Source organism: Protomyctophum parallelum (assembly GCF_964188405.1).
Source record: "Protomyctophum parallelum genome assembly, chromosome: 22".
Classification (NCBI taxonomy): Eukaryota; Metazoa; Chordata; class Actinopteri; order Myctophiformes; family Myctophidae; genus Protomyctophum; species Protomyctophum parallelum.
In genome coordinates this window covers 9940472-9955374 of record NC_139714.1, presented here as the reverse complement: position 1 = coordinate 9955374, position 14903 = coordinate 9940472, and the positions used below count along the sequence as shown (strand labels likewise).

Here is a 14903-nt window from a genome sequence, read left to right as displayed (position 1 = left end):
AAGCCAATGGGACACTAAAGCCCCACGGCCAATGGGACAGTAAGTCCGCTCTCCTCTCCCCCCGCCATGACTAGAGACTGCAAACGCCACTACTACTGGAATATGGATATGTATATTACAGGAAACTCCCGTTAAAATTTCCAACAAACTCCGGTAAACTCCCGAATTGTACCATCACACCTGTATATTACCGTATATTAACTGTATATGCCCGCTAAACTTGAGGTTTACGGGAAAAATGCAGTGTCCATAATTGCCCGTTAAATCCTCTTTTCATGCAGTGCCACAAAGGTACAATATGGAATGCAAGCTGATAATATATCAGTATATAATGACTCGAGTCATTTCTTGATTTTTGTTTTAGTTTTTTGGTAAATCAACGCAATACTTGATCATACTACCGTGTCACAGAAAAGCATCATAATATTGGTTGTCTGGGTGTGTGTGTGTGTGTGTGTGTGTGTGTGTGTGTGTGTGTGTGCGTGCGTGCGTTACCTGGGTCACACACACAGGTGTGTGTGCTCCAGTCGTCGCTGCAGTGGCTGTTCTCGGGGCAGATGTTGGTGTCACAGGGGTCGTCGAGGTCGCAGCCCTCCTCCACGCGGATGTTCAGCCCCTGAGCCATGTTGACGTTGGCCACGTTGGTGGACGTCTCGCCCATACGCACACCCTGAGCACGCACGCACGCACACACACACACACACACAGACACAGACACACATATTAACAATTTATTTATGTCCACACAAAGGAAATTGCATACAAGGACATAAATAGTTCAGGTGCAGCAAAGTTACATGCACGCCATCAAGGCATACTGTATGTCCTCAGTCACGATACAACAAGCATGTCATGTCACCCAGCATTCCAAGGAGTAGTGTTGGCATCCTAAGTTAGAAACCCCCTCCAACAACCGGTCCGCGGGCGGCCATGTCCCAGGCCTGAAGAAACAAAGTTCCCAGTCCACTCCTGCGTCTGCGCCCGGTTTCATATGGCTCTCTCCGTAGTGTGGCTGACCTCATGGGCCCAAAATCCACCCACTGTTGTTTTCCGACAGCGGACGGACACCCCGCTAGAAGGACCAGGTCTGACCACTCTCTTCCCGCTAGCTGCTCACGGGAGGGGGAGGGGCTGCCGGCATACTCCTTCTTGTATGCAGGCTTGCGATCGTGTTGCAGCACAGTGTCCACAGAGGATGCAATTAAATCTGCACCCACTACATTAACAGTGGTAGTTACAACGGAATACACACACACACACACACACACACACATGCACACACACACACACACACACTGACCTGTATACAGCCGGTGAAGCCCTTGGTGACATGGTTGTCCTCGCCAGGAAGACCTCCCACATGGAGGGTTTGCAGCTTCAAACCTGGCAACTCATTTCCAATCTCTACTGACTTCTTCTCACACACGCGCACACACACACGCGCGCACACGCACACAAACACGCGCACACACACACACACACACGCACACACACACACACACACACACACACACACACACACACACATACACAGTTATTTAATTGACTTCATTCATCGAACCTTCCTTTAAAATTGAATATGTGTGTGTGTGTGTGTGTGTGTGTGTGTGCGTGCGTGTGTGTGCGTGTGTGTGCGTGTGTGTGTGTGTGTGTGTGTGTACGTGCCGTGTGTGCGTGCGTGAGTGTGTGCGTGCGCGTGTGCGTTGGTACCTGGTACATGCCATAGTCCAGGGACACGGAGGCCATGTATTTGATGTCCTTGCCGTCCTTGACGCTGCTCAGCTCCACCAGCAGGTGGTGCCACTCCCCGTCGTCGACCCTGACCTGGGGGAAGGCCAGCGAGGCCACCAGCTGTGACCCCAGGGACACCTCCATGCGCACCTGCTGCTCGCTAACCTGGATGGGGGCGGGAGGGGGACGGGTCATTCAAAACTGGAAAGGTGCGTTCAAAACCTGAAGATATTTGTTTCCGGTCACTTCAATCGCTTCACTTTGGTCGCGCAGCGTTGGTTTATGATCTTTTTGAATCCCTTTGCTCTCTTCATCCTCGAGTGGTGGATCATATTATTTATTATTAAATTAAATTATTGATATAGCAGATATAAAAAGTACACAGTCATTTAACTTTGGGAGCGTAACCGAAATGGACCAACTCGTTCCATGTTGTACCTCAAAACACCTAGAGCCGAGTTAGAAAACGGCTCGATTCAATATAGGCTATTTAACACAATTCCTGCTACTATATATCCTTTATGAGCAGCAGAACTGTGATCCTAAGCCAAAACCAGCCAAAACATTTCCGGGGCTCATGGAAAACAACATCCACGCTGATTGGCTGTCAGGACGCGATGGGTGGATTCGAGGGGGGGGGGGGATGCGAAGGTCGCTCCAGTTGGATTGGACCGATCGAGTGGTTCGCGTCGCCCCGTTCGCGCCTGGTCGGTGCGACCTCTCTTCTTTGCATTGACTTTGCAAACTAATCGCGTCACTCGAAATATCCAGGTCTGAATGTAGCTTAACACCAGCAAGATGACCATGTCCCTCAGACCAGGGCACTGGGTTCCCAAAACAGGGGACATTTTAGGCTGGAAAAACACTGCAGTTTGAAGTTATGGTATCAAATGCACCTGAAACCAAAACCATTCACATTGTGCCTGTGGTTTGTGGATGCCTGTGCGTGCGTGTGTGTATGCGACTATGCGTGTGTGTGTGTGTGTGTGTGTGTGTGTGTGTGTGTGTGTGTGTGTGTGTGTGTGTGTGTGTGTTTTATCACATATCTATGTCTCACCAGGAGGCTGATGGCGGAGGATTCCCCGGCGTTGGCCTGCATCAGGGTCCCAGCGGGCTGCCTGGTACGGAACATGAGGCCCAGGTACCAGGGCACGGCGATGGTGACGTCTGGGTCGCTGAGGGACACCATGGCCCGGCCGTCGTAGTACTGAGGAGAGGGCATCACTGCACGGAGACAACCAACAGGGGATTGACTGAGTTAGTCAAACAGTGGGTCGGGAGTCGGGACCCATTTGTGGGTTTTATGGGTCCCTTCATTTTTTCTTTCCTATGTTTTGTTTTCAATAATTATTATTATTTCAAAACATTTACGATAAAACATTCACAAGAAAAAGCAGTAATTACAGGAAGAAATCAAAGGAAAATTCCCAAAAAGTGAAAACAACGCAGTGTGAAGCGACACGGTGTAAGCTTGTAGATCGGCTATTTTCACTAGTTTGGGTTCCAGGCAAAATAAATTCTCTTTTGCGTCTCGAGCAAAAAGGTTTGGGAAGCACTGAGTTAGTGAGACCAATCACTACTAAAGACTGCACACCTCCACCCACGCCACTAGTGAGTTAGTGAGACCAATCACTACTAAAGACTGCACGCAACTAGTGCTGTCACCATTACACATTTAAGTTGACGATTCATTGTCACGCGAATAATTGCGATCAATGATTTCTTTTTTTTTTTTAAAGATTTTTTTTGCGGCTTACGCCTTTATTGATTTTTTAAGGGATAGAAAGTAGGCTGACAGGAAACGGGAGAGAGATGGGGGATGACATGCGGTAAAGGCCGTGTCGGGTCCGGGAGTCGAACCCGCGGCACACCGCGACTGGATCACCAGTCCGGTGCCCAGACCGTTACGCTACGGCCTGGGCCGCGATCAATGATTTAATTGTGTTTTTGGCATTGGACATTGGAACATGTGAATACAAAAGTCCTTTTGGTTTCCCTTTTAGGATTCATAATAAAAACTTGCACAGGACAGATATGACAGATAACATAATTACAAAGAAATTACCTATTAAATAATGTTATACTTTCAAAATGTTTTAAACAAAAAGCAGAAATAGCTGATCTGCAAGCTTAAAGCTTGAAAAGCTTTGAAAAGTAGAACAATGTGACTTTAAATCTTTACAACGCTCAGATGGTTTGATCATTCATGCATGATGTCTTCTTCTCAAGTTTTAATGTGACAATTAGTTACTGTCTCACTGTAAACCTTAAACAAACAGATATTTGAGAGGAGAGGGAGAGACATTAATAAAGAGATTGAGAAAGAGAGAGAGAGAGAGAGAGAGAGAGAGAGAGTGAGAGAATGAGAAAGGGAGTGAAAGAGGTGAAAAGAGAAAGAAAGAGTGAAAGAGAGATGGAGCAAAGAAGTGAGAGAGAGATTTGCCTGGATAAGACATTTCATCACTTTCCACTGATCATGCCACACAGACAACCACACACACACACACACACACACACACACACACACACACACACACACACACACACACACACACACACACACACACACACACACACACACACACACACACACACACACACACACACACACACACACGACACACACATAATTATGTTCAGCACATCTTTCAGCACAACATTCACACAGTAGGATGTTTCCTGCCATATAATGATCTACACAGCGTTTGGTCCGCATCTCATGAAGTCCCCCAGGCACATATTTCTGCTCACACACACACGCACACACACACACACACACACACACACACACACACACACACACACACACACACAAATACACACGTGCGCGCACACGCACGCACATGCACACGCACACACACAAGCACTGAGCTAGACCTCAAACCGTAAATTATCAGTGACTACATCTCAAAGCACAACACATCTGTCACGGAGGACGCCAGCCCAGCGCTGATCATCACACACAGCGGGAGGCCAGGTGGAAAATAAACAAGCCAACTCCAACGCCTTAACCACTTTCTTTTAACCCATTCTGACCTGAGATCAGATTCTAAAAAATGTCAGTCGTTCTTTGATTTTTCAAAAATAGCAGACCTACAAGCTCGTAGCGCGCCACTTGGTGGCGCGCTATGAGCTTGTAGATCTGCTATTTTTCAATAGCTAAAGCATAACATGATGCCAACACCAAAATGGGTGCCCGGTCAGAATGGGTTAACCACACTGGGGAAAGAAAACACCTATAGCGAAAACACATAATATCATATTTAACAGTACAGCAGCGCCTCTTCCCGGTGAGGAGATTTGGGCCCTTATTATTATATCTACAAGCTCACAACCTGTTGACGTACAGATCGGCGATTTGAAGTATTTTAAAATGTTTTTCAAATGAGTACAAAAAAATCACACCCGTGTGAACTGAGTGACATGAATATTCTGCCTGAAGTTACAGCCGTCTGCCAGCCTGCAGGTGGATGGATGCTACTGTATATTGATAGTTTTCATCACCAATGAATGCCTATAGTCTTGCGTGCTACATATCATATCTTGCATGAAGAACTGTACTTGACTATTCCGCAGGGAATGAGAACGGTACATACCGCGACGTAAACTGTACAGGAAAATCAGGCATGTGAGAACTTCTCTTCTCCTGCCTGTGCCAGAAACTTAAAGTAGTTTCCGGAAAATGTCTGAACATAGCTTATGTTCAGTCTCACAGTTTGTTATAGTGTTTGTTAACGTCTTTCACTTAGTTTGAGCTTAATTTAAGTCGTTTAAAAATAATTCAGTTTGTATTTTAGATAGACACATTGCATTTGGGTCATTTGAAGTAGTGAAACTATGGTGGTTTATGTCAGCTCTTTAGGCCATGAATGACTGCCAGAGATTTGATTAAATTAGCGATCTGCTCCGGCAGCAGTATGCTATCATAATTTTCATATTTCTTTATTTTAATGTATCTGTTAGTTTCATCTTCATTTTTATGTCAGCTTATTGAATCCCCCCCACATCTCATTTAACTAAGTTTATAATAATAACACGCAATGACTCACAGTCAGAGAGAGAGAGAGAGAGAGAGAGAGAGAGAGAGAGAGAGAGAGAGAGAGAGAGAGAAAGCTGCTTTTGGTTCCAAACATTTTACAGATGAAACTTAGAATGCCAAATTACACATTAAGATCTTGCTTTTAACTAATACCACATTTTACGGAATATGTGTCAAGCAACACATCAATAACTATGGTAGGCTACAGTACATAAACTTCCAGTTAATTTGAACTATATTCTACATCTCATAATACCATTACATGTCTTAATACACTGGTTCTCAAAGCAAAGGGTCCTTGCGGGGGTTCCAGGGAGTCCCCTGCGACATGATTGGTATAGTTAGAAACCAAATGAACCGCTGCAGGTCTGTAATTCTTAGACTCTAAGAATTACAGACCTGCAGCGGTTCATTTGGTCTAAGACTTAGAGTATACCAATTGGACCCTTATGGGTCAATTTGGTTCTATTTGTACACTCTCAATGTTACATTTCACACTTGGAGTATATTGGAGTTCCCAGAGATACAAATGATATAGAAATGTCTGTTCTGTGCCCTGGAATTAAAAATATAGACAGCCACTGGATTAACCACTTGAACTCCAGCATCCATATTCTGGGGGAGACACTAATAGTGGATCTGAAAGCTCACAACGTGTTGCGCTATACGGACGTGTTTTGAGCATGCAGATTGGCTATTTTTTGGCAAAAGAGTTTCACTGAGGCTAGAGGGTTTAAGTGGTTGAAAAAGCAACCGTCCATTTGCAACCTGAGCCCCAAAAACCACCCTGGAGGAAGTGTTCTGAACCCAGCCCTAACCCCGGCAGGCCCCGTGCCAAGTCGCCAACCAGCTCCTAAACACAGTCAAGTCAAGCCAGTGTTCAGCGCAGGACGCTGCGGAAGGCGGTGATACAATCCCAGATTTTGGTGTCTTCCTGGTTCTCGTGTGGCTAAGAGCGGTTCGTCTCTAGCCTTTAACCCATTTAGGCCTGACATCGAAATAAAAAAAAGCCTTCTAAATCCTGACAGTTTTCTGAAATACCTATGTTTCTAGGCCTATATCACTCAATATTTCATGTCAAGGACACCCCAAAAATGATATGTAATTGGCCACCGACCCCCATCTGAAAACATGTTGTTCCAGGGACCCCCTCCAGAAGCAAAGATTTGAGTTAAGAACGTTCGTTCTGAAAAAATATATTCCGAATTTGAGGCACATTTTCACGATTTTTCAAAAATAGCAGACCTACAAGCTCGTAGCGCGCCACTCGGTGGCGCGCTATGAGCTTGTAGATCTGCTATTTTTCAATAGCTAAATTATAACATAATGTTTAAAACACCAAAAGGGGTGCCCGCCCAAAATGGGTTAAGCAGGAAATGTCAACTAATCAAAAGACGAGCCAAGCATCACTTCCCAGACGCGCCGTGTGATCGCAGGCCCAGTCCAAGACACCGGATCCAGGGGCCTGGCACGGCATTGCCGCGGCTACCTCATACGCGGGGAGAGGGCGAGGTGAGGTATTCACAGTTTTTCACACATTGTTTTGGAACTCGGCCCTGGAGGAGGGAATCAAACGTCTCTGCTTTCCTGCGGGACAAACATGAGCCGGGGCCCGCCTGTCAGAGCCGGCTGAATGGCCGTAGTGTAAATATCGATTTTTATTGGCAAGCGGCGTTTTGTGTGTCCTCGTCCAGGATGGGCTGAATGAAATGAACCACAAAGCGGGCTTGTGGGATATATATACTGTTTTTGTCACAAAGTAGGACATGGAAAATGGTGACAAAAAGGGTTGGAATTGAGGGGATTTCCGATATGCCTGATATTTATCCTTGATGACAATATCACACAAATGTCACAATTTAATGAAAAAACATGTCTGTTAATACTGGTGTGCCCATTGGGTGCCAAATTTTCAACAATACATTTTTAAGTTAATCTCAGTTCTCAGTTCAAAACTAGCGCCAAATAATAAGCATGGGTTATTGTTTAATGTCAATCTATGTAGCTGTATCTAAAAGTTGCATTGATACATAAGGACATGCACGCACATACAGTATGCACGCACGCACGCATGCACGCTGCAACACTGATAGCCAGACGCACAAATGACACACAAGGCAGACTAACATTTCCATGTGACTTAAATCACTCTGTGTGCGAGATGGAACAAGCAGAATGGGAGTCATTCTAAGCCTTCCAGAGCCTGTTAAGCAAACCCACACAGTCACACACACACACACACACACACACACACACACACACACACGGACACACACAATCAGTGGATGATGTGAGTAGCAGAACGTCAGAACGTAGCAGTTAGCACACGGTGACTCACAACATGTTCCATCAACAGTTACACAGCATTGTGTTCATGTCACTAGGAGATAGCAAAAGGACATCACAGCAAAGGACTGAGGAGGACTGAGCAGAGGATGCAAATGGAGCTCTGTCTGCACCTACCCAGGGGTGGGAAGGAACTAAGTACATTTAATTAATTAAGTACTGTACTTAAGTAAAATGTTGAGGTACTAGGATTTGCTATTTTCAAAAGATCTTTATACATTTGAAAACTTGAAATGGGACATTGATACGTTTGTGTGACGCTGTAGTGGCAACAAGTAGGTCTGTCTGTCTGTCTGTCTGTCTGTCTGTCTGTCTGTCTGTCTGTCTGTCTGTCTGTCTGTCTGTCTGTCTGTCTGTGCTATCAACGCACGTGGGACAATCTCTGGGTCGTAGTGTGTGTGTGTGTGTGTGTGTGTGTGTGTGTGTGTGCGCGCATGCATGCGTGTGATTGATGGTGTGTGTGTGTGTGTGTGTGTGTGATACTGATATATTGGGTGAGGAGTCACTCATTGTCGTCCAGAGCAGCAGGCCCCAGGCCCTGCAGTGTGTGTGTGTGTGTGTGTGTGTGTGTGTGTGTGTGCGTGCGCATGCGTGCGTGCGTGCGTGCACCCCTGCAATAGGACAGTGTCACATTCAATGCTTATACTTTCCATTGTGATCCCAGCATGAGTCACCACACTGGATCACACCCGCCTGTTCTCCGACACACACACACACACACACACACACACACACACACACACACACACACACACACACACACACACACACACACACACACACAGCCACACATCTTACCTTGTTCACAGTTCTTGCCTCCATACCCGGTCACACAGTCACAGCCGTACGTGTTCCACTTGTTGACGCACACACCTCCGTTGTGGCACACCTCACGCGAGCAGAAGTTGATCTTAGCCGCACAACCTGCACATTATTATACATTTAGTGGGCATGAAGTACAGTATCAATGCACCGCCTTTGGCTGTGTCTGTTTCATTTCTGACCTGAGATCAGATTCTAAAAATGTCAGTCGTTCTTCGATTTTTTTTCAAAAATAGCAGACCTACAAGCTCGTATCGCGCCACTCGGTGGCGCGATATGAGCTTGTAGATCTGCTATTTTTCAATAGCTAAAGCATGACATGATGCCTCCCGCGAGCAGAAGTTGATCTTAGCCGCACAACCTGCACATTATTACATTTAGTGGGCATGGAGTACAGTATCAATGCACCGCCTTTTTGCTGTGTCTGTTTCATTTCACCATGCAAGCATGTATGCATTGTCCATTGAAAATAGCCGATCTACAAACTCACTACTGTATGTGGTGCGAAGCGACGCATTGTGAGCTTTTAATTCATTGAGAAATCATTATGCACACAGACAGACACGAATGCACGCACTCACTCACGCACGCACACACACAGACACACACGTGGTCCAGTGGTGGACATACTCAACCCCAGTACAAACTAGATACCACTACACGTGACAGTATTTATTTAGGCCTAGTCCGTTTGGGACGGCTTATTAAGTCTTTGACGAAACAATGGCATGTGGCCAGAATACCGTGCCGAATCCATCTACTGTAGTTTAGTCGCAGCTTGTGACAAGCGCCTTTACATTATGAGCTTATAGATCGGCTATTTTCTGACTTTATTGTTCTATCGTCTCACCCGCCGTGGTCCCGTTGTTGGCGATGAAGCTGGCCATGTCGGTGGGCCTGCTGTCGATGGTCAGGTTCCTCATGCAGCCCACAAAGTCCCTGTTCCTCACGGGGAAGTCCTCGGGCAGGTTGGGGACCCCGCCCAGCAACAGGGGTCCGGTCAGGTCCAAGGACCTGCAGGGGAGGAGGAGGGGAAGCCCAGGTCAGCAGCAGTGGTGGTTGTAACATGTTGTAACGTTTCACTCTTTTACTCAGAGATCCTTTTTACCTACATTATGTAATATTTTCAGGCAAAGGACCTACACATGTCTTATGTCTATCACGAACCACTTCAAGTTTTTCAATTGATGAAACAGGTGGGGGAGTTATTAAACCGAAAGTGGACGCTGTTCCAGTGTTTGTTGCGCATATGGGCGCCATAAATGTAACAACGCTAAAAAATGCCATTAAACATATGTGTAGAACTACTCTGTTAGTACAAGTCTGGAATTTAAAAAAATACTTGAGTAAAAGTACAAAAAAGTACTGACATCAAAATGTACGTAAAGTATCAAAAGTACTCAATGTGCAGAAATGTCAAATGCATGAAAATCTTTTGAAAATAGCAGAACTCGCAATGCTATTCTCACAATGTTTGCCTCAAATCGGCCCATCCTTGGAGTCTCGACCCCCAGTTTGGGAACCACTGGCCTAGAATAGCAAAACATAGACCCATAATGGTTCAGATTTACACTCTCACAGTACTTTGTCACAAGGCAATGGCTAGGCTTGTAGGAAGCTGCTTATACAAGTCGTCCCCCCCCCCCCCCCAGGGGCCCTCAAACATCAAACAGAAAAGGATTGCAGGGATTTATCAACGGCCACAACGTGGGTCCAAACCGCCCGACGCACGCCTCCTCGACATGCAGACGACGTTGGCACGTGGCCCGACTGAGCCGCTAAAACAATCCCTTAATGACCCTGCTGGTCAATCACTTGGAATGTTATTGCAAATCACAGCAGGACAGTCCAGAACGTTGGGTACTTGTGTTTGGTGAGCTTAGAAGCATGTAAACATCACACCCGTGTGAACTGAGTGGTGCAACTCCCCTCTCTCCTCCCCCCCCCCCCCCCCCCGCCCCCCTCCTCTCTCTCTCTCTCTCTCTCATTAGCAGGCAATAGTACAGCACTATCTCTCTCTCTCTGTTTCTGGCACAACAGCGCCCCTACTGGTACTAATAGTCATACTCATGCGCATTAACACATACATAGGCGTCACATAGGCGGACACGGACATTGCTGCACCACTCAAAAACATAACTATACACTGCAATGACACACAGCCCTATATGACTGGACATTCAGAGTAGCACATTTAGCACATTTACTCCAGATTTGGAAAATATATAAGAGTTCATAAAATGCTAATTTACACGCTCGGTCCTACAAACGACATTAACCCATTCTGACCGGGCACCCATTTTGGTGTCAGCATCATGTTATGCTTTAGCTATTTAAAAATAGCAGACCTACAAGCTCATATCGCGCCACTCGGTGGCGCGATATGAGCTTGTAGGTCTGCTATTTTTGAAAAAAATCGAAGAACGACTGACATTTTTAGAATCTGATCTCAGGTCAGAATGGGTTCGTCAGACCAGCGTGTGTCCAGTGGAAACCTCGTATGAATCTGATCTCAGGTCAGAATGGGTTAAGAAGGTTTAGCGTTACGCCACCAAAAAGCCTTTGGATTCAAGTGGATTAAAGAGACAGTGTTCGTCCACCTGCATGTATGTCAGTCCTGTTTGTATTGTTTGATGTCTGGGGACTGCAGGTGGAAATTAGCATGTTTTGCTAAATCTGGTATATTTACACTGCATTTCTAATGCAATGTTCATCAATATACACTACCGTCCCGACTAAATAAAGAATAAAGTAAGTATAGGACGACTCGCCGTCTATACGTGGAACAGGTTTATACATGAGCGGTTCACTCATTTGTGTCTGCGAGCGCGCAGTGGGTGTGTGTGTGTGTGTGTGTGTGTGTAAATGGTACAGTATGTGTAAGACTCGACATGCTGTAGGCAACATGCATGCTGTCTGTACTGTACTGTAGGAGACATGCATGTATCTGCACATTTCTAAAGTCATCCTAAAGGAATTTAAGGCAGTTCACAATTTTCACAATTATGTATCTGTGTGGAACTGAGTCAAACTAAATGTAATGCCTACAACTCCAAGTGCTTGTCAAGGTTTAGTTTAGTCTAGTTTAGTTTATTATTAAGGATCCCCATTAGTCTACACCGTAGTGGAGACTATTCCTCCTGGGGTCCCAGGGTGGGAGGTCACAGCCTGAACAGTTTGGTAACCACTGGTGTAGAGGACACGATAATGGGCAGTGGTTCCCCAACGTTTTAGCCTGTGACAGCAACAGATAAATAGCAGAGAAACTACTACTTAAACATTTTAGTTTGACGCATAAAAATGGGTCCACCGCGACACACACAAATGGGTCGTGACCCACTGCTTGGGAAACAGTGTTGTAGGGCACATGCGGTGGCGGGGACACGGATGTTTCATGTGTGGCTCTGTGCCTCCCGGCTGCCATGAGCTAAGACAAGTTCCTGAAAGAATGTAACCTCATTAACTGTACTTTGATGTTGTGCCACTGTGTAGCTCTCTCTCTCTCTCTCTCTCTCTCTCTCTTTCTCTCTCTCTCTCTATCTTTCACCAGAGTGTATAATCCTCCTAGCAGCCAGCCAGTCAGTCAATGTGTCCCAGCATGCTAACGGCTCCCCCTCATTTGGAATAGTTACTGCTAGAAAGAAGACAACAACATGTCTCCAGGTCGAGGTGTTGTTGTCATCTGGCCGCGTGGTGGTGGAGGAGGAGGCACACGGAGAGGGGGACGGGACGGGATGGGACGGGATAGGAGGGACGTGTCCTTTGTTGTAATTATGCAGGCAATTTGACATTCAGCACCCGTGATGGAACACTATTCTCCTATTAGTCTCACCACAGGGGGCAGCGTGTGTGTTTTGTGTCGCTACTAATTGGTAGAGAGGCTGAGAGCTCACACTCAAAAACACAAAGAAAGACACAGGGCTCTTTTATGATCCCCTGGTTATTCCCACGTCACGGTCACACATGGATAAATAAACACTAAGGATAGCGCGAGTGTAAAAGAGACAACAGGAGGGACAGAGGGATAAGACGAAGCAGCGTGACTTCCACTCCCAATCCTCCGCCGTAGTCTGAAAACCCACATTTTCAGACTCCATCATGGCCCGTAGCACTCGCCCTATAGCCCCTTGGATAGCACTTTATGTAGACTTAGATAGCATTTTATACAGATTTATAGCATGTTACGTAGACAGCACTAGAATTGCATTTTATGTAGTCATAGCACTTTATAGTATAGTATAGTATGTATAGTTGATATAGTTTCATTATACAGTATAGATACATTCCACTGTTACGTTCTTAGCTTACGCATGTTTCATGAAAACTACTTTTTAATGGGTGTGATGTATTGCCATGCTTTTTGTTCTTGCTTAATGTAAGTCGCTCTGGATTAATGTAAATCGCTCTGGATTAAGAGCGTCTGCTAAATGCCTAAATGGTAAATTCAGCTTACTTCTTCTGCCCGGTCTGCGTTCCCTGCGCGGCGCATGAGTAGTTGCCGATCTGGTTGCCGAAGCGGATGGCCATGGAGATGTCACAGTCGTCCACGGCCACCACGGCCACCTTCTCGCCGGACGGGCCGTGCGGGATGCCCAGGCGGCCGATGTTGGGCTGAAACACAGAAAGGTCAAAAGGTCAGCCCAAGTTGGTCACGGCGGACACGAGGCCGCCGCGGGTTAACGACCCATATCGCCACATGTCGCTCGGGGCGTCGTTCCGTCGATGGTCATGGTCTGATCTGAGGGGATTAGATCAGAATGTCAAGATTATGTTGGGTTTAGGTTTTTTTAAACGTGTCATTTTGTTTAACGTTTGAATAACACAAATGGCACAATGGATTTTCAGATGGGGGTCTGCGGCCAAATACAGATGAATGTGGGGGGTCCTTGACCTGAAAAAGATTGAAAACCACTGCCCATCCTCAGCTCCTACAGACGTGGAAAAAAGCAGGATCTAATTATTCAACGTGAAAATGTTTGTGTGAAAATAAAACCTCAAGAGAAACCCATCAACCCCCCCCCCCCCTACCAATGTGTGTGCACGGCTGCACGCAGAACCGCGGTGGTCTGAATAAACAGATAATGTCTCTACTCTCTCTCTCTCTCTCTCCCAGGGCAATATAGTGAAGCAGTGAACCGCAAAACAACTACAATAGGACTACAGATCCCAGCTCTGATGGTGGCAGAGTTTACACAAGATAACCCCCTGCTGACAGACAGACAGACAGACAGACAGACAGACAGACAGACAGACAGACAGACAGAGAGAGAGAGAGAGAGAGAGAGACACCCTACTTGATCATGCTACGGCTCTGCGAAAATAAAAAAGCATCAAAAGCAGCCGGGACAATACTCCACACATCCGGAACCCTTCTCCCTTCTGGCTCCAAAACTATGGAATGCACTTCCCATTGCAATCAGAGCCGCAGACTCACTCCCGATCTCCTGCCGTAGTCTGGAAACCCACCTCTTCGGACTCCGTAGCCTGTAGCACTTGCCATAGCACTTGCCCTAGCCTCAGCGACCTTACAGGCGTATGCAAAGGCTCAGCTCATGTGATTTAGATAGCATTATATGTAGACATATAGCACTCTATAGTGTATATATATATACGCATAGTTTTATTGTATAGATATTCCACTGTTAGCCCATTCTGACCGGGCACCCATTTTGGTGTTGGCATCATGTTATGCTTTAGCTATTGAAAAATAGCAGATCTACAAGCTCATATCGCGCCACCGAGTGGCGCGATACGAGCTTGTAGGTCTGCTATTTTTGAAAAATCGAAGAACGACTGACATTTTTAGAATCTGATCTCAGGTCAGAATGGGTTCATCAGACCAGTGTGTGTCCGGCGGAAACCTCGTATGAATCTGATCTCAGGTCAGAATGGGATAAACATAATGTTAGGTTCTTAGCTTACTTATTCTTATACTTAACAGCATAAATGAGTCTAGTTCTACATG

The 14903-nt window shown here is 46.0% G+C and overlaps 1 protein-coding gene across 4 annotated transcripts in view; it reads right to left on the bottom strand.

The window, feature by feature from the left end:
• The window catches only part of celsr1a (cadherin EGF LAG seven-pass G-type receptor 1a), a 128056-nt gene that overhangs the window by 34307 nt on the left and 78846 nt on the right, over window positions 1-14903 (bottom strand). For all 4 annotated transcript variants that reach the window (XM_083757698.1, XM_083757697.1, XM_083757699.1 and 1 more), the window contains 7 exons: window positions 13392-13549; window positions 9789-9952; window positions 8915-9040; window positions 2789-2955; window positions 1711-1896; window positions 1301-1414; window positions 496-670 (listed from right to left, as the gene is read on the bottom strand). In XM_083757698.1, the coding sequence (XP_083613824.1) occupies window positions 496-670; window positions 1301-1414; window positions 1711-1896; window positions 2789-2955; window positions 8915-9040; window positions 9789-9952; window positions 13392-13549 (1090 nt within the window). The remainder of the gene's footprint in view (window positions 1-495; window positions 671-1300; window positions 1415-1710; window positions 1897-2788; window positions 2956-8914; window positions 9041-9788; window positions 9953-13391; window positions 13550-14903) is intronic.